This window comes from Oryzias latipes, chromosome 9, assembly GCF_053564925.1.
Source record: "Oryzias latipes strain Hd-rR chromosome 9, Olatipes_Hd-rR_3.1".
Lineage (NCBI taxonomy): Eukaryota > Metazoa > Chordata > Actinopteri > Beloniformes > Adrianichthyidae > Oryzias > Oryzias latipes.
The window spans coordinates 3,292,361-3,313,212 of NC_136245.1; the positions used below are offsets into that span (position 1 = coordinate 3,292,361).

At 46.2% G+C, this 20,852-nt stretch overlaps 1 protein-coding gene across 2 annotated transcripts in view; it reads right to left on the reverse strand.

Annotated features, from left to right (window-relative positions):
* Positions 1-319: 319 nt before the first annotated feature.
* The window catches only part of pdzd2 (PDZ domain containing 2), a 45,155-nt gene continuing 24,622 nt past the window's right edge, over positions 320-20,852 (reverse strand). The window contains exons 6-26 of one of the 2 annotated variants that reach the window (XR_002290919.3): positions 20,374-20,506; positions 17,964-18,116; positions 17,660-17,756; positions 17,148-17,290; positions 15,831-15,950; positions 13,841-13,955; positions 12,604-12,677; positions 12,242-12,488; positions 12,052-12,169; positions 11,845-11,977; positions 11,664-11,745; positions 11,434-11,537; positions 9,186-9,333; positions 8,698-9,116; positions 8,478-8,619; positions 6,419-7,546; positions 5,385-5,496; positions 4,904-5,005; positions 3,518-3,731; positions 3,065-3,187; positions 320-674 (exon numbers count right to left, since the gene is read on the reverse strand). Coding sequence is in view for 1 of the 2 variants with exons in the window: in XM_011479699.4 (XP_011478001.1) it covers positions 412-674; positions 3,065-3,187; positions 3,518-3,731; positions 4,904-5,005; positions 5,385-5,496; positions 5,755-7,546; positions 8,478-8,619; positions 8,698-9,116; positions 9,186-9,333; positions 11,434-11,537; positions 11,664-11,745; positions 11,845-11,977; positions 12,052-12,169; positions 12,242-12,488; positions 12,604-12,677; positions 13,841-13,955; positions 15,831-15,950; positions 17,148-17,290; positions 17,660-17,756; positions 17,964-18,116; positions 20,374-20,506 (4,834 nt within the window). In the remaining variant the exon portion in view is untranslated. Of the gene's footprint in view, positions 675-3,064; positions 3,188-3,517; positions 3,732-4,903; positions 5,006-5,384; positions 5,497-5,754; positions 7,547-8,477; positions 8,620-8,697; positions 9,117-9,185; positions 9,334-11,433; positions 11,538-11,663; positions 11,746-11,844; positions 11,978-12,051; positions 12,170-12,241; positions 12,489-12,603; positions 12,678-13,840; positions 13,956-15,830; positions 15,951-17,147; positions 17,291-17,659; positions 17,757-17,963; positions 18,117-20,373; positions 20,507-20,852 lie in introns of both variants that reach the window. The other variant, XM_011479699.4, reaches the window with a different exon arrangement.

Here is a 20,852-nt window from a genome sequence, read left to right on the forward strand (position 1 = left end):
GTCACTCTGATGAACTCCTGACTCCGGACTGCTCAGGGACACTGTACAACCACAAACTGGAACTACTGCTGCTGCATTTTTTGGACTTTTTTAATTTAATCCATTCCTTTATTTAGTTATGTTTATTTATTCATACAGCTACCTTACATCTACCTTCTTTTTATCATTTATCTTTTTATTATTTATCCTTTCACCTTGCTAGTTTGCACGAAAGCACAAGTAACCGAAGACAAATTCCCTGTACATGCGCTCGCTTGGCAAATAAAGTGATTCTGATTCTTCAGTGACAGTCTGGATTACTTCAGTCAGCTGCTGCATGTTTTCTCAGAAGTCGTTTATTTAAAAAAAAAAGTCCTTTGTGTGTACATGCTTGTCACACAGACCTGTCAGGCAGGATCCACACAGCACAGTTCAACATAAGTCCTTTATCAGAAGGTGCAGAGCCCCCCCCTCTGCTGCTGGCTCATGTCGTGTTGTGGGGGGGGCTTTACAGAGGATCCTCTGAGCAGGGGCGTCTTTCATGGGTCTGCGGAGGAGAAGCTGGCTGAGACCTTCGTCTGCGTTTTTGATGATCTTCCAGGCGTCGTGGTGCATGAGCCCCTCCAGAGAGCAGCCGTTGATGGACAGAACCTCATCCCCCACGGAAATGAGCCCAGACTGCTCTGCAGCGCCCCCTGAGGTGGAGGAATGCAACGGTTCAGAGTCACAAAGGAATTTTGTTGGGGAGTAAATCACACACGTGTTGTAACGTCCCGGTCAACAGCTGAATGGACGAAGCTCCTCCTACTAACACGGCCGTGTGGGAGAGTTTTCCACACCAAACAGCTGAAACAACCAGTCATGTTTAGCATGTTGAAGCGTCAGCGTTCTGTAGCTTTGGGTTTGTAATGCCGTCTGTGTGTGATGACAGAGACGCTGAGGTCAGCCTTGTTTACGAGGTCAAAATAATCCCAAAAACCATATGGAAAGGAAAGCCAAGGTGGGAGAATGTTGTGAGAATGTTTGACAGCGTTTCCTCGTTTAAGCATTCAAGATTTAGACCATGTGAATGCTTGTGTGTGTAGATGTGTGCGAGTGGAATTGTATGGGAAGTGAGGGAATGAATGTGTCACTAGCTGTGTTTCCATGACACGTATGCCCAAAACGTTATCGACATTCTAGAAATGTCAAAAAACACAATTTTGCAATGACACTGTTTCCGTTAAATCCTGATTATGCAAATAAACCCAAACCAACACACACGATAAGTCACTTTGATTGACAGCAGATACATTCACATTTCTGCCACGGCACTAGCGCCCAAAGTAGATGTCGGCGTCTTATTCAGGCCGTGGAGCGGTGAGCTCCTCACACGTAGGAGGGCCTACAGATGAAGCCATGTTGGGAAATGGTGGTCGGTGATTTTCCAGAGGAGCTGTGGATCCAACAACTCCACATGACACATGACACGCCTAACAAAGGTGACCTGAGTGTGCACGTGTTAACATCTCTGTAAACATTTGTGTAACTGTGTCACTGTTTGAGTGTGAATGTTATTGTGTAACGTATTGCTTGGTGTATAAGTCATACATAGTTTGGCTGGGGGTGCAACTTATACTCAGGTGCGACTTATATGTGATTTTTAAAAATAAATTGCCACAACCACTAGAGGGCAACACAGAGATTAAGGGATTTCAAGTGATATACCGACCAAGGGAGCCGGTTTAGCTCGTGCTGGTTTGCGGCGCCTTCCGTCCGTGAAACCAGGGTTTGACTCCGGGCTGCTCCCTGTTCCTTTCTCTACCCCTGTGCCAGTTCCAAGCCCGGCTTGAGAAGGTTGCGTCAGGAAGGGCATCCGGCGTAAAACATTGCCAAATTTACCATGCGACTTGTTCGCTGTGGCGACCCCTGATGGGAGAAGCCGAAAGAGGAAGAAGTGATATACCGACGAGGCACAGGATCTCAATTAGATGCCTGGTATACATCTACTGTAGATGTCTACAGGACTTCTCTGACATCCCTATTTTGTTACTATATTAGTTGTCTACCAATGGCGTTCTGCATATAGAGGTCTCCTACACATCTATCTGAAGACCTCTAATCTTGGGATGGCAGTTAGTTTCAGAAAACTTTCGGTAGACATCTAATAGAGTAACAAAATAGAGTTGTCTAAGATGTCCAGTAGACCTCTACAATAGATGTCTATTAGTTATCTAATAGACGTCTAGTCTAAAGATATCAAATGATTAGATGTCTACAGATAGATGTTTAGGAGACCTCTATATGCAGATTTCATGTAGAACACTAAACACTATTGGTACACAACTAGAGTAACAAAATAGAGATGTTCTGTAGACATCTACAGTAGATGTATATCAGGTCTCTAATAGAGATCCTGTGCCTGGTGGGTATATCACTTGAAATCCCTAAATCTGTCAAATTTAGGGATTTCATATATTTTGTAACTCTATTTTGTTACTCTAATCTAATAGAGTAACAAAATAGAGTTGCCTAAGACGTCCAGTAGACATCTACAATAAATGCCTGTTAGAAAACTCATAGACATCCAGTGTCCGGTGGGCAGAAACTACCCAAATGGCTTGTTTACAACGCGCAAGGCTTGATGGCACAACAACGCAATTAACTGTAGGAAAGTTGTTTGCTAGAGATCTAAACCCCAATATGCAATAGACCTCTATGAATAAATGTCTATCAGATGCATAATGCATATCTACAGCTGTAAGCTTTGAATTAGTCATGGTTTAGATATCTAATAGATGTGTCCATGCCCAGTGGGTAAAGAGTTAATCTAGTTTTATCTGAATAACTGTTCATATGTTGCACTTATACACTAGATTCCTGTTTCCAAGCGTCAATGGTTTACTGCATATACTCAGTCTATTAATGCTATTTATTTCATTAATATCTTTTTTCCCCCTGAAATTTCTCCCAAAAGTACAGTGTGATTTTTCTTATTTATGCATTTGGACTTATAGTCTGAAAAAGACGGTATGTGTGAGGTTCTGATGTGTAAATGTTTGAGAGTGTTTAAAGTTCAGCCTGAACTCAACAGACCGGCGGTCACCTGGAAAGATGCGTTTGATGGTGAGGGGCCTGTCCCCCTGGCAGGAAGACTTGCCCCCCTCCAGACTGAAGCCCAGGCCGGCACTGCTCTTCTGAAGCTCCACGGTAAACGCACCGTCGGCTCCTGTGAGACAAAAGGCTTAATGTCAGCTCGCTGGACTGAACAGGACTAACGAGACGCAGGAATAAAAAACACAAAATAAGATATCATCTAAGTGGAAAAATGGCAAAAAGCTGTGGTTATGATTAAGTCATAACTTTTTGGTGTAGGTGTACACCGACAGGCCTTCATTTGCCCATCTGTGATTGTCATTCTGTCATTCTAGTGTAACTCTACTGATATTATAGTCTCATTCTACTGTCAATTGGAAGAAGATCTCCCAAATGAGACTGGTTGTAATTTTCTAAATTTTTATGCACAACCCGGGTTAGACTTAAGCAGCAGCACACTTACGGTCCGGCCAGATCACGGTGTGGCGAGCCGGCTCCACGTTGTTCCTCCAAATAACGACCACAGCTTGGCTGGACGGTTTGGCTTGATGAAGGCACGACACCGCCTCCCGATGGGTTTTCCCCTCCAGACTTGTTCCATTGATGGACAATACGCTGTCGCCTCTTTGGATCGAGCCCTCCAGGCTGGCTGCCCCCTTGGAGAAGACCCTGTGAACCTGGACACACAGCACATCTAAAGGCCGCGTCACACTGCCGCTACCTACATTTTTGCCCAGAGGAAAATTGAACACGTGAACATACGGGGAATAAAATGAGAAAAGTTGAGGTCTTTACATGAACCGTTCACAGATCTATCATAAATGAACCGCGTCAAAACCACGGAAGAAGTTTGAATAAAACATGCAGAGAACACATAAATCCGCGCTTTGTTGAATTTCTTTACTTTGACATTCAGAGCATTGAACAGAAATCACATCTCGCCAGCACCATGGTCAGCCCCCGCCGTGGGCCCTCGCCATGCTGTGTTTTAAGTCAACAGTCAGATTCTCCTGGTCCGCACCAGTTCTAAGTCGGCCGCTGAGATCGGGGACCTCCAGCAGGAGCATCAGCCGGGGAGATCAGTGAGAAGGGCCAAGCAAGCGTCCACAGTCGCATCGGCGCCCGCTGTACTCGGCCACCTCCCTTGCGGCGTTGGAGACCCCATGAGAGACCCCCACTCGGTATAGACTGCTGGAGGGGTGAAAGTTCGGACGATTTATATACCTGTCACACAAAATGCCAATCGTGCAAGAACCGTGTGTGATTATTGCTCTGTTTCTATGCAATTTGTTAGTGTTTTGAATGTCAATTACGCATTTTAACCGTGATATGTGCACCACCGTATGCATGATGTAAAGGTTACCCATCAATGGTACATGACTGAAAAGTCCGTTACATTTCCGTGGATCGGTCATGCAAAGACACAAATTAGCATCTCGCAAAATCAAGCACAATTGTGTGAGATTTACATAATAATTGTGCATAAACTACGTAAAACAGGGATAATCGGCGTAATTGTCATCCGACCACAAATTTTGAACAGCTCAAAACTAAAGTCACGTGATCGGCTGAAACCCTCGACGGACATCTGCACACATCGACCAATGATCGCAAGAAACACTTGAGAATTATGTATATCACAGACGTATGATGAAAGACCGAAATTACACACGTGGACAATGCACAGATTGTACATAAAGCCTGTGTGACACGGCCTTTACATTCTGTAGAAGCATCATCTCCACATTTTCAGCTTTTTCTTGTCTCTTTTTAAAGCCAGAAATGTTAAGGTGCATTTCTCAGCTTTCGGTTTGAATGTTCTGGAACATCAACCACAGTTTTTACTCACAATGACTTTCTTTTGCTCCAGGTCGGCGCCACCGGCAATACTGAACCCGAGTCCGGAGCCTTCGCCTTTGTTGAGGACGACAAGCAGCGAGCCGCGGTCAGCCTGCAGAGTTTAGCGACCACAGTGGGAAGAAAAGTCAAGGCAGCGTGACGGAGACCATGTGTCCATGGAAATGCTTTGTAACATCCAATTCTCTGCTTGCAGCCAAAAATAATCCTGTAAATGTTTCAGCACATTTAAAAACGATTGTTGTACTTCTGAACAATTCAGATGAAGTTTATTACAGAAAAAACTCTGAATAATAATTTGAAGAAAAAGACAAAATAAAATGGAAAGACACGTCTCTGATTCCATCATCACTGCCAAATGTCACCCGATGGTGGCGCCACTAACAAAGATGAAAAATCCATTTTGACCCGATTTCTGTGTTTTAAATGTCACTTCAGATGATCATGAACCGGGCAGAACCTCAGACCTTTACCTGGGCTAGGCTCTGGTGCAGCGGGCTCGCCACCGAGGATCCGCTGGAGGGCGAGGACAGCAGCGCCCGCAGCTTCTGCTGCTTCACAGAGGAGGCTGCCAGCTCGTCCAGCCTGCAGGTGACAGACAGACCTGCACAGGTGAGTCAAGAAACGTGATCTTTTTGATCCTCGCTCTGAAGCTTCACTGGATAAACCTCCGATTGAGGGGGAGTTCAGCACAGCGCCTCCTAGTGGCCGTCGGGGGTTATGCTTCTCATGCATTCTCTGGTTCTGACTGAACCCCGATGACAGAGAACTTCTCTAATTTTACATCTAAGCCTAATCTGATTACAGTTGAAAAGCTGCAGATTAGGATGCAGTGGCCCCCACCTGATGGACCATCCAGGGTCTTTGCTGTTTGTGGTCTCTGGGGGGGCGTGCACGGGGGATCCAGGGTCTGCATGGATGATCCGGATCACCTTGGTCAGACTCACAGATGGAGGGGGGCGCTCAGTCCCTCCGGCTTTGGCGGGAATCACAGCAGCGTCACCCCCCCTGGAGGTCACTGTGCACAGCTGGTCCAGCTCAGGCATGCTCAGGGCTTGGAGCTGCCGCAGCCTGCCAGGGGGGGGTCTGCCGTGTCTGCGCCGCAGAAATGCTTGGGTGTGCGCTGTGGGTCCATCCGGAGAGCCGTTATTAGCAATGTGAGCGTGGTTAGGGAGGGGGGAGCAGGTCTGGGGAGCGAGCACACCCCCCTCTTGAGATCTGGTGCTGTTGGGACCCCCGCAGGCAGATTCCTTGTGGTGAAGCGAGGGGAACGTCAGGGCGAAGCTTCTGCTCACAGGTCTGTCCAGACTAGCCAGGCTTTCAAACGACTTGATTCGGTGGCGGACCGAGAAGGGGCGGCAGTCTGAGAGGACATTTGTGGGGGGGCCGTGACACTCCCAGCTCCTCGTGGACTTCAAGCCCCCCCCTGTCCCTACAGCAGCACTTATCACGGAGCCGCTCTTTGCTCCCGTTTGCTCGGCTGCAGAAGAAACGCCCCCCGCCTTACCTTCTGCTGCAGAGGAGCCGGGGGAGATCAGCTCGGACACTCTGGTGTCTTCAGGCGGAGCCGCTCCGGTTCTGGTTCCTGACAAATGTCCAGGTTCCGATTTCTGGGAGGCCGATGGAGGAGGTGTTGCAGACCGAGAGGCATTTTCCTTCTCAAAATGTGAGGCCCGTGGGGAGGGCCCCGGAGGCCCTTGTTCAGAGCCGTTCATGTTCTCGTTCATGTTGGAATCCTGACAGGAGTTCAGGAAACTGGACTCCAGCGTCACCGGCTGAAACCAACGCTTCATCCGAGCCGTGGAGTGTGAAAAGGCTCCAGCGTCATTTCTGAATCCTGCATGCATGTCAGCATGGCCCCCATTGTGCACGTCATTATGGGCATCAGCGTGACAGTCATTGTGCACAACAGCGTGCACGTCTGCAGAAACCCCCTGACTGACGCTGTCCGTCGGGGGGCGGCAGATGTTTCCATGGATGGGCTCTGGACTCTCCTCAGTTCTGGTTCCGTTCCTGGGACTCTCCTGGTCTGGGACCGTCATGCTGGAGGCTGGGCGGGGTGGGGCTGCGGGGGGCTGCTGACAGAAGTTCGTTACAGAATTGTCTGTGCTCATCTGAGAAGCAGCAGAAGAAACCTGGGGGGTGTGGGGAAGTGAAGACGGCCCTCCCCTCACAGACGGATGAAGAGCACAGGAACCGAACTCCTCATCCTCCCGACTAGAGGCAGAATTCTGAAAGACGCTCGTTTCTCCCATCGCCCGGCTGAGGTCAGTGCTCAAGTCCTCATCAGGTAGTCCAGCACCAGAACTCGTGGACTGACTCTGGATCTGGCCTGCAGCCTCAGAGAGAGCCACAGTTGACGGGTCCAGACGGCAGGACGCAGGGTCAGGGGGGCACGCCGGTAAAGGTGACTCCACATTCAAACCAACATCGTCATCTGTTTGCGGGTGGACGGTTTCACAGTCAAAGTTTGATGGTTGGTTGTCATGGAGATCCTCCAAATCTGAACTTCGTCCTTCAGGGATTGACTTCAGGACAGCCCCCTCCAGGTTTGGTCCACCCCTGCTGCCCGAGACTGTCCTCGGGGATGACCGGTCTTGAGGGTCCATCTTTGGAGCGGACTGTTCCTCTACAGCTGTGGGAGAAAAGAGAAGAGGCCAAGGAGGTTGATGAAGGCGAGTGAAGGACGGCACTAAAGCTACCCCTAAGATCATACTGCTGCTCAGCCTGGGCTTTAAAGTCCCACTCCAAAGCATTCCCAGGGGTCTTTAATGACCATGATGATGTCGTTTTTAGCTCAAATCTAAAAGCCTGTGTCGTTTTTTAGGACATAGTTTCTGCAGAGCGGCAGGAGTTCTTCAGAAATTCACCTCTGAGTTGTGGGCGGGAACTGTTGGGGCGGAGCAACCCCGCCCCTTCTTTCCTGTCACCCATAACTGAGAGATCTCTGTTTACACTCTCTTCTTGAATAAAGAATATAAAACTGTTCAAAACACCTTTTTTTTAGCGGAATGGGTCTTTAACTGAAGGTACCTAAACAAAACACGCAGGAGAAATTCTACAATCTAAACATGACTATGCCTTTCTGGGGAACTAAAACCACTGAGAGAGGTCAACCAATCCCAGCGGGCCCCTCGTTTGTGTCAGGGGTCATCTGAGGACGTCAGGGTCGTCGGAGACATTCAGACATGTTGGGGAATCTGAAGGTGTTCAGTCTGAGCGACAGGGAGAACGCTACGACTACCAGGAGAGACTGACGAATAATCACCATGGAGAGGAAGCCAGCCGCCTGCAGGTTACTGTGGGGGGGCGGGCGGGGGCGGGCTGAGCCTGCATCTGAGCCCAGCATGAAGGGAGCAGACGGGGGGGGGTTAAACAGCTGGTGGTTTATGTCTCACGATGAAGCATGAAATCAAACACAGCTGACATCACAACTACACAAAGTTTGCTGAAGCAAAACCGTTCAGAGTCAAAGTTTCTCCAGAACCAGAACCTTGGGTCAGAACAGAAACCTCAGAGACATTCTGACTGAAACATCTTCTATCATGGGGGGGCGCGGGTCTCACCTGCGGCTCGCCTGACCTCCAGCTCCAGAGTCAGAGGAAGGGTGTGCATGAGCTCACAGACCTCCTGGTAGCTGCAGGAGTGGACCCAGGTGTCCCCCACCCTCAGCACCTGATCTCCGGCACGGAGCCTCCCTGCAGACTCCTGGAAAAACACAAAGGCGGGGCTCAGCATGTGGATGTGCCCCCCCACACAACGCGGGGCAAAGGTCTTAAAGCGCACCCATGCTGCTGCACTGCCAGGCTTTATTCCTGCCACCGTGACGATCAGGGGGGACGATGTGATCTCCAGGTCTAAGCCGAAGGACTCTTCCTCACTTCTCCTCAGAGTCACACGTTCCGACGGCTGCTCCTCCTCGGCTCTCCCGTCTGCAGCTCCCGGTACGGACCTGAGGAGCACCTGGAAGGGGCCTACAGCCGGCTGATCACATGCAGGCATGAACGGCCCTGGGGAGGCAGCACCCGCTGCCTTCTCCTCATCCTCACTTAGCTCTTCGTCCAAGCACAGAACCCGGAGCTGGCGCAGGAGTGGGCTTCTCGCCGAGGCGGGGCTGGAGGAGGGCAGAGTTCGGATCAGGGGCTCTCTGTGATGGTTGGGGCAGGGAGGGGGGTCCTCTGCTGCTGACAGGGAGCGGCTGATTGCTGCAGGCAGACACGCAGAGGTCACCAGCAGGTCACGGACACTTTCCTGCATCAACGTCCTAATGTTACCATGAGGGGAGTCCCCATCGGCACAGGGGGAGGCGCTCCGCCGGTGCAACACCTCCTCACTGTTGGAGCTCCTCAGGATGAACTCAGAGTGGAAGGAGGAGTCCTGGGACAGAAACTGGGACAGCTCCACCTCCGAACTGAGCGATCCCTACAAACGACACGAGTGAGGGGCCAGTTCAGACGGATGAACTCTGGACAAGTCCACTACTGCCAGCAAGAAGAACCAAACCCTGCCGAACCAATCCAGTGGTTCTGGCTCAAGTTTTACCTGGTTTGAATCAGTGCTTTAAACCCGAGTAGGCAATCTATGGCCCGGGTGGCATAGGCAGCCAATTGAACTTTTGAATCTGACCCACCAAACTGAAATATATTGTAGTGATAATCCTTACAAATGGTTTATTGTCCCTGAAATTCTGGTGTGTCACCATTGATAAAAGGATAAAACATTTAGTACATATAAAAGCCACACTTGTCTATAAGCCGCATGTGCCCACATTGAAACATGTGTTGTAGAATGAGGATGTGCTGAAACCTTGCGCTGCGTGTGTAAGAAAGAGGAGGGAGCGGGTGCAGCGGAGGGAGGGGAGAGCGGGTGCAGCGCAAAGGGAGGCTCTCACTCACTGTTGCTCTGCTCCGGCCCCTTCCTCCTACATACACAGCTCGCCGACACACACACACATAGTTATTCTACAACACTTATAGTTAGTTCATTAGTTAGATAGGTAGTAGTTAGTTATTACTGTTATTTGTTAATAAAGAATACTGCGTTGTAATTATTACTTGTACCGGTATTCATTTGCGGGATTTTGTGTGTGTGTGTGTGTGTGTGTGTGTGTGGGGTTAAACCGTGACACCACAACTCGTGCTGCTTCATCACAGCGGTGATCAAAAATCCCACACCGTCACAGCTCTATTCCAAACAGTGCATGTGACGCGGCAGTAATATGGTAGTAACAGGGCTGGTTAAAAAAACATGAACGTAAAGGTCAATGAGAGCTTTCTTCATCTTCCTCATGTGCACTGAAACCATGGAAGTCTTCCTCCTCAGTGTTGGATTGGACTAGCGTCAGATATTCTTCAACATTTTCTCTCAGTTTCTCCTTCGTTATCGCTGTCAGAGTCACCCTGAGGTAAATTCTCTCCTGAGCTTGCGCTGTCCTCTCCGTCACGCAGCAGACCGGCTTTTCCAAACCCGTTGGTGATGGTGGATTTTTTCACACTGCTTTTAACCTGAAAGCTGTCATCTGCATTTCTTCCTGCATTTCCCATGATGAGGGTCTGTTCCTGCTATTCATTCACAAAGCAGGAATTTACATTAAACTTGCATCTTCCTCGACACATTTACCGTATTCCCCCTGTCTCACTCTTACCCTTTCTGCTCGAGCGCCCCTAGCGGTTGTTAGAAAAAATGAAATCAAAAAAGAAAAAAATGCATGAATTAGCCGCATCATTGAAAATGCCGCAGGGTTGAAGGCGTGTGACAAAAGTAGCAGCTTATAATCCGGAAATTACGGTATGTTTTCTGAGTTGGACAGTCATTTTTCATATCATTCATTCAACACCACATGAACGCAGCATTTCTCTAAGTTTGCGTTTTTCCCTCAGGGACACCCATCTGCGTCTGAACAATTTATGCCAAAAAACTGTATTTAAATGTATTTTTGGCATAAATTGTCAACAATTTTATCTTCAGAAGACAGAGGCAAAACGCTCATATTATCAGGTTTTAACTCTGTGAAATCCATGACGTTATATCCGCCATTTAAAAAAAAAGAAAAGTAGTGAGCATGGCGTCTGATTTGCTTTTAAAATTCAGGGCACTACATAGTTTTTCAGTTGTTAGTGGTTAGGACGGGCACAGCATTAGACAGCGGAAAGCCAGAGAACTGTTGCTAATTGACGCTCCGGTTCCAAACCAGCATCGGAAACAAAGTTATAGGTAAAAGAGTTTTAGGAGAGACCCTTCATGCAGGAGGAACAGTGGTCGGGGTCTGTGAAGTCTGAGATACAGCTTCTGGTATTTCACACTGAAACAAGGTGCCTCAGACAGACACGTCTTTTTGGCATTTTATTCTTTCATAAATGAAAAAACAAATTAAAAGATGGTGTTATCTTAAGGCTAATTTCAAATCCTTCAGATGTTTTTAATTGCACACGATTGCACAGTAAAAACAAAATGCCTAAAAATCCCATCTTTGTTTCTAAATCTTGACTATGAGAGCATCATTACAGATGAACAAGTACGCACCCTGCTGGCAGGCTCCAGGAACCTCTTCATGGTCCAGCTGAGAAGCGGGGATGTTTCTCCTTGCTGGTCCCTTCCAGTCGGGTGGGGGCTTGTCCGGGATGCACCTTGAGATAGCAAGGCAGTTAACGTTTAAGCAAGATCAAATACTCCTACTCCATGGCGGTAATTGTAATTAATTAAATGCATTAATGACCTCTACGAAAAAAAGAAAAGGAAAGAAACCATCAGACCTGGGGAGGACAGTCGGCCTCGATTCAGTTTGTCCTTGGATGTGGATCTGGAGATGGTCTGATCCATCTCTTGTTCGGATATCTAAAATGTTGACGCAGTCATGAGTAGAGCACTAGAGCAAAGACCCGCCCTGCGACAGAATGCTTCATCTTTCCCGTCAGCGGGGGGCGCTGCTCTCACCTTGGGGTCAGGGTGTCTGCTGATGATGAGACTGACGGGTCCCGGGCCGCACTCGCTGAGGATGGCGTAGGCCTCGCTGAGAGCAGCATGACGGAGGCTGACAGAGTCCACTTCCAGGATCTGGTCACCACGGCTGCGCAGACAGGGTGGGGGTGGGGTCAGATCAAAGATCACCTGTGAACGGATCCAGCTGATACGGTTCTTTACCTGAGCCTGCCGTCCATCCGAGCCACTGATCCCAGAGCCAGACTGTGGATGTAGATCCCAGAGGGGGCGTTCTCCGGGCTCAGACAGCAGACCCCGACCCCCAGGCCGACGCCGGGCTCTGAAGCAGCAGATCCCTCAGTCAGCATGGCGTGTTCTCCTCTGGTGAGGAGGCCGCCCTGAGCCAGCTCACCTTTATCCAGGGTCACCTCCATGATGATGCAGTCCTTTGGACCCAGACCCGGTCCAGGAACCTGGCCCAGACCACGACTCCTAAAGACGTCACAATCTGCTGGGCTTGAGGGAGGGGGCACGCCTGCGTTGGCATTAGAGTTGGGGGAGCCAGAGCGGCTCGGGAGGGTGGGGGTGGGACATGGCGTGAGGCTGGGACTGCGCAAGCGAGTCCTGATGGTGAGGGTCACCACCCCTTTTTTGAGTTGCTGACGGAGGAAGAAGAAATGAAAATGACGAATACGGAGTCAGGCTTGTTAGAAAATGTGGTCAACACTGACGCGTTTTGACATCTTTAATGTCTGACTGAGGGACGGGGTCCACCTTGAAGGTGTGGATGGCCTGCTGGTGGGTCAGTCCCTGCAGAGACTCTCCGTTCACCTCCAGGATCTCATCCCCTACAAAGACAAAACCATTGTTGGTCCTCCCCGTTTACAGGCTCTTTGGCGTCCAGCCCCCCCCCCCCGAGACACAGAAACCCCACACCTGGCTAAGGTGAAAGACTGTCTGACTCAGACACACGCTGAGCATGCTGGGATCATTTCACTGAGATGAGAGGACTTGTTAGAAAAGACACTCGGTACAAACGATTTCCAGTTGTTCTGTTAGGAAGTATTATTATCGTCTTACAAGAAAAATATTCACCAAACTTAATTTCTATTTTAAAACAAGTATTTTGATATTATTGACATGTTCCCATAAATGGTCTTTGTGTTTCTAATAAGTCATTTGAACTAGAAATTGGACAAATTGACTTTGTATGATCTCAATTTTCTGCAGTTCAGGACTATGAAAACTGCAAAAACTGAATGTTAAGGAAGTAAAAAGACCCTGGTATTTAGGAAATAGTGTTTTATTTTCTGTCACAATTCTTATCTAGAAAGATTAGTATTGGATCAAATTAGGATAAAGTGAAGGAAAAACTGAAACATTTGAAAACTTCAAAAGTTAACTTGAAGGGAAATAAAATTGTAGATTAGAAATAAAGTTACACTTGATAGAAATATTTAAAAAAGTAATTAAACCTTAGATCAAACAAAAAATGTTTATGTATTTTCAACTTTTTCTCGCATTTCTCCCTCTTTGTTTTCAGTTCTCAGTTTTAATTCCGTTTTCGCTGCAGCAATGATCCTGTTATTTACGTGGGGGCGGAGCTTTGAGCTGATTGGCTACCAGGACATGATTTCCTATCTGGTGACAGAGGAGACTCCGCCCCACTACACGATTTCTACACATTTCTCAGACAGATTTGAACATCGTCACACTTTTCTTTCTTGTTTAAACTCTGAAAGTGAATAGAAAAATAAGTCCAGCATTAGCATGAAAACAGGAATAACAAAAATCGTTTCCTGAATTAAAAACTGTACACGGCGGCCTTAATTTCATCAGCCCAGGAAACTATTTATTTAGTATCATCAGATCCAAATTTGCAAAATAATCTTAGCTTGATAAGTGTGACTAGAATTTTTTTCTAAAAATAATAATTTTACTCTTCTGCCACCAATCTGCGACCAAGGTGGTAAACATTTTGGACTTCTTTTGGACGGGGGGGGGGACTCACCCTCCTGCAGCCGGCCGTCCGCTGCTGCTGCACCGTTAGAGAAGATGGTTTTTACAAATATTCCCATTTGTCCTCGAGCGGAGTCCTGCCCCCCCACAATGCTGAATCCGAGACCCTGCAGACGCCACAGTCAGTATAGATTTAAACTTCATAAACCCCCCCCCCCCACACACACACACACATCTATACATCCAGCCCCCCAGGTCTGTTATCTACTAGCTAAGAACTTCTCCGGTCTGCAGATCTTTTTACTGTTTTCCTGTCAGAACCATTTTAAACAGAAAGTTTGTTTTACAGAAAATTAGAACGAAAGCTCATTATGTTCAGCTTTTTTCAGACAGAAAAAGAAGAAAACCTTTTCATTTAAAATCCAAAAAGAAAAAAATGTTTGTTTGTTTGGTTTTTTTGAGAATGTGAGCTGAAAATATTTATACACTCTGTTCCCAAAAGTATTCAGTCACACATCCAAACGATCAGAATCAGGTGTCCTAATCACTTCACCTGGCTACAGGTGTATAAAATCCAGCTCTCCGCCACAAACATTTGTGAAAGAATGGGAATGAATGGGAAAGAATGGGTTTTCAGGAGCTCAGTGAATTCCAGCGTGGAACAGTCACAGGACGCCACCTGTGCAACAAATCCAGTCCTGAATATTCCAGTCAACTGTCAGCTCTAAGAGGTCGCCGACTTTCTGTACAGTCAATTGCTGCAGAGCTCCAAATGTCATGTGACCTTCAGATTAGTCCAAGTACAGAACATAGAGCTTCATGGAATGGCTTTCCATGGCCGAGCAGCTGCATCCAAGACACACATCACCAAGTGCAATGCAAAGCGTCGGATGCAGCCGTGTAAAGCACTGGACCGCCACTGGACTCTAGAGCAGTGGAGACGCCTTCTCTGAAGTGATGAATCACACTTTTCCATCAGGAAATCTGATGGATGAGTCTATGTTTGGAGGTTGCAAGAGAACAGTACATTTGGGACGGCATTGTGCAGAGTGTGAAAATTGGTAGAGGAGGAATCATGGTGTGGGTCTGTTTTTCAGGACTTGGCCCCTTATTTCCAGTGAAAGGAACTCTGAATGCTTCAGGGCACCAAAACATTTTGGAAAATCCATGCTCCCAAGCGGCCCCTTCCTCTTCCAACGTGACTGAGCACCAGAGCACAAAGTCAAAGTCCATGAAGACATGAATGACAGAGTCTGGTGTGGATGGACTGGACTGGCCTGCTCAGAGTCCTGACCTGAACCCCATAGAACACCTTTGGGATGAATTAGAGCGCAGACTGAGACCCAGGCCTTCTCCACCAACATCAGTGTGAGACATCATTGATGCACTTTTGGAAGAATGGTCCAAAATTCCTAAAAACACTCCTGAACCTTGTGGACAGCCTTCCCAGAAGAGTTGAAGCTGTAACAGCTGCACAACTCCATCATATTGAAGTCTATGGGTTTGGAATGGGACGACACTTCAGTTTATATGTGAGTCAAGGCAGATGAGCCAATACTTTTGGGAATATAGTGTATACATTTCCTCTGTTTATGTTATATCCATGTTAGATGAGGTTGCTAACAACACGTTTTTTTACTTTTTAAATTCCAATCTTTCAGGATTTGACGCCGTTTTCCAGGTCTAACTTGCATGTATTAAGAAATGACGAAAAAATGTAAATTTAGTTCTGCTGGTGTTTTTAGTTTTAACCTGAGGTCAAATATAATGTACCTTTTTATTTTTAAATATCATGTTGACAAAACAAAAAACAGTGATTTTTTTTTTAAAGTATTGAGTAAATAAATAAATCTTGAGCCGATTGAGGTCCTGTGACAAAGATAAAGTGATTGAGATCATGACAAAGTGCATCTTTGACAGAAATAACCGTTTTGTTTTTTGCTCTGAACCCTCCAGAGTACAGGATGGAGACGGAAACCGTACGAGGATCAAACCTCCCTGTCCGAGCTTTGTTGGTGCACGTGAGTCGGGAGAGCGCCCACCTTTCCTCGGCCTTTCATCAGCACGATGGTGGAAATAATGGACGGCTGAGCTAGTCGCCATGGAGACTCCACTTGAACGGTGCTCAGGGAGCGTGCTGCTTTCTTAATGAGCGGATAATCCTGAGAGGGGATGAAGAAGAAAGACCAGAACTTTCTGATTCATATTTACAGCGCTTACACAGCTTTCTTTGTTCTGAAGAGACACTTGTGCTTTCAGGAACACATCTGTGCTCCTCCGCTGGAGAGAGGAGCATAAAGGAGAGCTGAGGGCTTTAAGGAAGCCCACGTTCACCTGCCTCGTCCTCAAGCGAGCGTCTGCGCAACTTTCAGACCCATGATGAAGGCCAGCTCTAGAGAATCAAGCTGAGTTTAAACTGAATCACCTGAGAGTCCATCCTTCTGCAGCAGGTTTATGTTCTGCTGCAGATCAAAGACGTTTTACAGCTTCATGGTTTGGATCACTTCAGACAGAAACAGAGAATGTCTGCCAGCACCGATACAAATGAGAAAAACCCTCAAGCTGCTTCTCTGACTTCAGTTTCTTCAGAGGAGATGAAGACATCCAGGAGCATCTTTGGACTTTTCCGGACATCGGAATCTGAACTCTATTCCAGATTAATGACTAAGATGGGAGGCTTTTTAATCCCTCATGAAGGAGAACCGTGGAGGCTGAAAATCATCAGACGAGGAAAACAAAGACGTCCGTAGATCAATTTGCCTAACGTGGATGCATCAGAATGGAGCGCAGCAGGGAGCCCATGGCCCCCCCCCAGTGTATTTTCTACTTAACAAATACAATATTGTACCTGATTCACAACAATATGAATACATAAATCCTCAGAATGATTTTCTTTATCGTGAGTGAAGGCAGAACACATCCTGGACAGGTCGCCAGTTTTTCGCAGGGCTACAAATCACAGACCCATGCACACTCACATTCATACGGGACAATTTAGAGTAACCAATTCACCTGTGAAGCATGGTTTTGGACAGTGGGTGGACGCTGGAGAAAACCCACGCATGCAGGGGGAGAACATGCAAACTCCACACAGAAAGGTCCCCCATTGATGCTCTGATTCAGTTCCCCCTGCCGGGACTTGAACCTTCTTGCTGTGAGGCAAGAGTGCTAACCACTGTGCCACTGGGCAGCCCCGTCGTAGCCGGGATAGGCTCCGGCACCCTCGTGACCCCGAAAGGGATAAAACGAGTTTAGAAGATGAGTGAATGGATTTTCTTTATATCTGTCCTCCATCACAAAGACCTGACTTTTATCAGAAAGAGTCTTCACAGATATTTGGCGGTGAGACGTTCACTGACCTGCCTGACTCCAGCGGCGTACAGCTGTTGAGGTAGTGAGTGTTTACGGCGACCGGCCAGGGGCTTTGCTGCCACTTCAACCCCCCCGCCGTCCATAAACAGCTCGTCATCCTCGCCCACTGACTCCAGGCGGGTGCCGCCCCCTGAGCCACAACACACAGTTACTGCAGACGTGAAGTTCACCTTTGACTCGTTCAACTCAAATTATTAACAGGATTTACTCTAAACTGCAGCAGCATTCAGGAAGAAGACTCAGCAGGAGCATTCAAACAGTTGGAACTTAAAAATGGTGTCATTCTTTTATAAAATCTAAAACTTTTCCAAAAAGAGTATTTGACAGTTTGAAGCGTGTAGAGTTTAACACCAACATCTACCAGCTCCTCTGAAATAGAGTTTGCATCGAAGTGTGGTCGGATTCCTGGGTTTTGTTCTGGTCCTGGGTCTTTTGCAGCAGAACATCTGTGAACCTGAGTCTTTGGATGCTTTTTTTTTTTACCATCTTCTACACCAACCTTGAGATTGGCTGCACAGCTTCATGGGCGGGGGGCTACATTTCCATGTTTTTAAGTCCTCCTCACTGTGTTTGTCAAGTTTCTCCAAACTCTCAGCCTGAAATGACATTTTTTAATCTTTATTACTCATCCATCCAGAGACAGCTGCCATTCTGAATTGAGTCACGTTTCCACATCGCAAATCACAGTTTTAGAAAAATGACGGAAACATGCAACAAAAATGCTGCTGATTTAAAAAAACAAAACACAGCAACAACTTGAACTGAACCGTCAACACCTCAACGCACAGATTAAGCCTGTGTACCGTTCTCTGGTTCTCCAGAGCGGAGCAGCTGCTGGGGGGCTGGAAGAAGCTCGCTGGAGACGCTAAGGACAAGGAGGAGGAGGATCTGCAGGTGCTGGAGATGTCCGGAAGACTGGTGGATGGGAAGTGTTTGAAATCTACGTCTGACTCCTCCTGCAGGAACAACAGAGGCTCATGTTTGTGTCGCCAGGGGGCTGGGAGTTACTCCCCACCCTCTCTTAGGGTCTGAAATAGAGGAGTGTGATGAAAGACGGCCTCAGAAGCTGCTCTAAAAGCCAAATGTTGTTGTTCTCTGCACTCCATTTGAGTCCAAAGATTCTCCAAAAGTGCACACGTCTCATGTCAAAAGCGTTTATAATCCGCCTACTACGTAACTGTTGTTTGAAGAAATCTTGAGGCTGTCAAACATATGTTTACATGCAATAATATGCAGGAAGGACGACCTAAAGGCGATAAAAAAATGACTGTATCTTTCAATTATTACAGACTCCACAAAGACAGAAACCTGCTGGTCTTTAAGTTCAGTGACTGTATTCTAGAAACATGAAAACAGATTTCTTACAAATATTAAATGTAATGTCTTTAAATCATCTGCTTTAGATTTTGATGACTTAAAAAACTATATTTCTTAATGTGTTTTGAATCAGTTTCTGTAAAAAAAAAAAATTGAGTGATATTTTAAAAAGTTAACACATTTTGACAGTCTAAATGTTAATAGAGAAGAAGTACACACCTATTATCTGAGATATCCTACTAAAGTTTTCTATAGATCCTAAAATTATACGGCCTGTAAAAAGTTCCCATCAGGAAATTTTCATTTTCGGGTCAAATCCGACCGGAATAGTACTGAATTTCAGATGTTTACTATCTTCAGTTTATGGAGTCTAGTTCGGATTGACAGCTATCAAACCCTGATCAGAAACTGTATTCCCCACCACAACTCTGTACTGAGATATGCATTTACGTCAGTGTTTTTCAACCTTTTTTGAGCCACTTCACACTTTATCCTAGACAGAAATGCCGCGGCACACCAGCATCCGAAAATTAAAAAAGGAGAACTTCATAGTTTGTATTGACGTTCAGTCCCTCCATGATCTCACGTGCATTTTTGTGATAATTGTGGCAGAAAAAGCTGGAAGTTGCAGCTGTTTTTTCTAAAAGTTGTAATAAAAGTTGAGTTATTTTTAGTAACAATATTTAACTAAATTATTTGACATTTTACCCTGGTAGCTGTATTTCTCTCCAGTTTATTAACATATAATTTTATTTAACCTCACAAAACAATAAATATATTCTTTCTAAACAGTGATTTATTTTTTAAATATTATTTTTAATGTTAGTGCAAAGGCAACTGTAATTTTTGAACAATTATATGATCAAAATATGTTTGATAAATTTTACACAAAAAGACTAACATTATATGTTTGTTTTCTGTAGCTCCACAAAAAGTGAACATATTGAAGTTTTATTAGTTTTTCTTTTGTCTTAATCAAAGATGAAGTCTTTGAAAACTTTAACAAAAACGTTTTATTTCCTTTTAGATGATTAAATTGTTTGAATTTAGTTTAATTTTGTCTGTTGGCCACTTCACCTTCATCCTGTTTCTTAAATGTTGTTATTACTTCTTCTTAAGTTTAACATATAAAATAATCCAGACGTTCTTAGAAAAGTGTTTCAGTTAGAAAGATGACTTGGACCAAACTCTGGGATGTTTGGCTGTTAAGAAACACAAACCTGGAAGAAGAACTACGGTAAACTGTTGACCTCTGACCTCTGATTTCATCAAAAAGATGGAAAAACCGTTTGACGTGTTCGTTGTGATTTCAAGACGTTTAACAGGGAAGACTCGTTGTACGCTGAGACACTGTCATTTTAACCCAATGCATCATGGGAGATGTAGTGATGCCAGAAAGACTTCCCTCTCTGAGCTTAATTATTTTGCTCACTTGTTCCCGGATCCCGCGGAAAGCTACACCGCTAAAGACGAGCTTTAGCTGGTATTTTAGTTGGAACTGAGAGATTTATGAGCAGAATCACAACAAGGAAGTGAAGACTTTAACCACTTCTGATTGGTCAGACTGATGATGCATAATTAAGCCTCCAAGAATGATTGGCAGAGACAGTTGAAGGGGCGGGACTTTTCCGAAAACAGAGCTGAAGCTATGGCTGAGTCGCGATACCGTCATTCTTATCAAAGTGTCTTTAAAAGAATCAAATAAACTCTGAGAAAACAGTATTTTATGATCTTTCATGTTCCTAACTACTCAGTGTTTTATCAGGACCTTTTTGGATGAACACAGAGCTGAAATCCTGGAGATGTTAACTGTTCAGTGATCAGTGAAAATTGATAATTTCTCACGGCACAGTAGTGTGTCGCGCTACACTGGTTGAAAAACACTGGTTGACTTACACTGCTGGACACCACCAACTGGACTAAGCCTGAGGTGGAGCGGAGGATTGCAACGGCCTCCTGATGAGTGAGACCCACCAGAGACTGACAATTGACCATCAGCAGCTCATCGCCAGCATGAAGACGCCCGTCTCTGAAACAGGTTCAAGCAAAAACAGTTGAAGCTCTGTGGCAACAACCTGCTCTAGATTCTCCAAACACACAAAAGCCATTCAAATCCACATGTGCTAAAAGTCCACACAATCCCTCTGAAGGTCCAGATCTGCGTCTAAATCCAGTTGATGAGTGGATGTTGACTGGATGATTACACTTCTCTTTGTCTTCATGTAGTTGTAGATCTACTGCTGTCCTTGGATGCTGGTTCTATTCAAGACCTATTTTGAGTTTCTTCACCACGCCTTACAGTTGGTTACACTTTGGTCAATCATCTTCTTGGTTCCAGAAATGTTAGAAGTGAGAAAAGTTGTGGTCTGTACGTA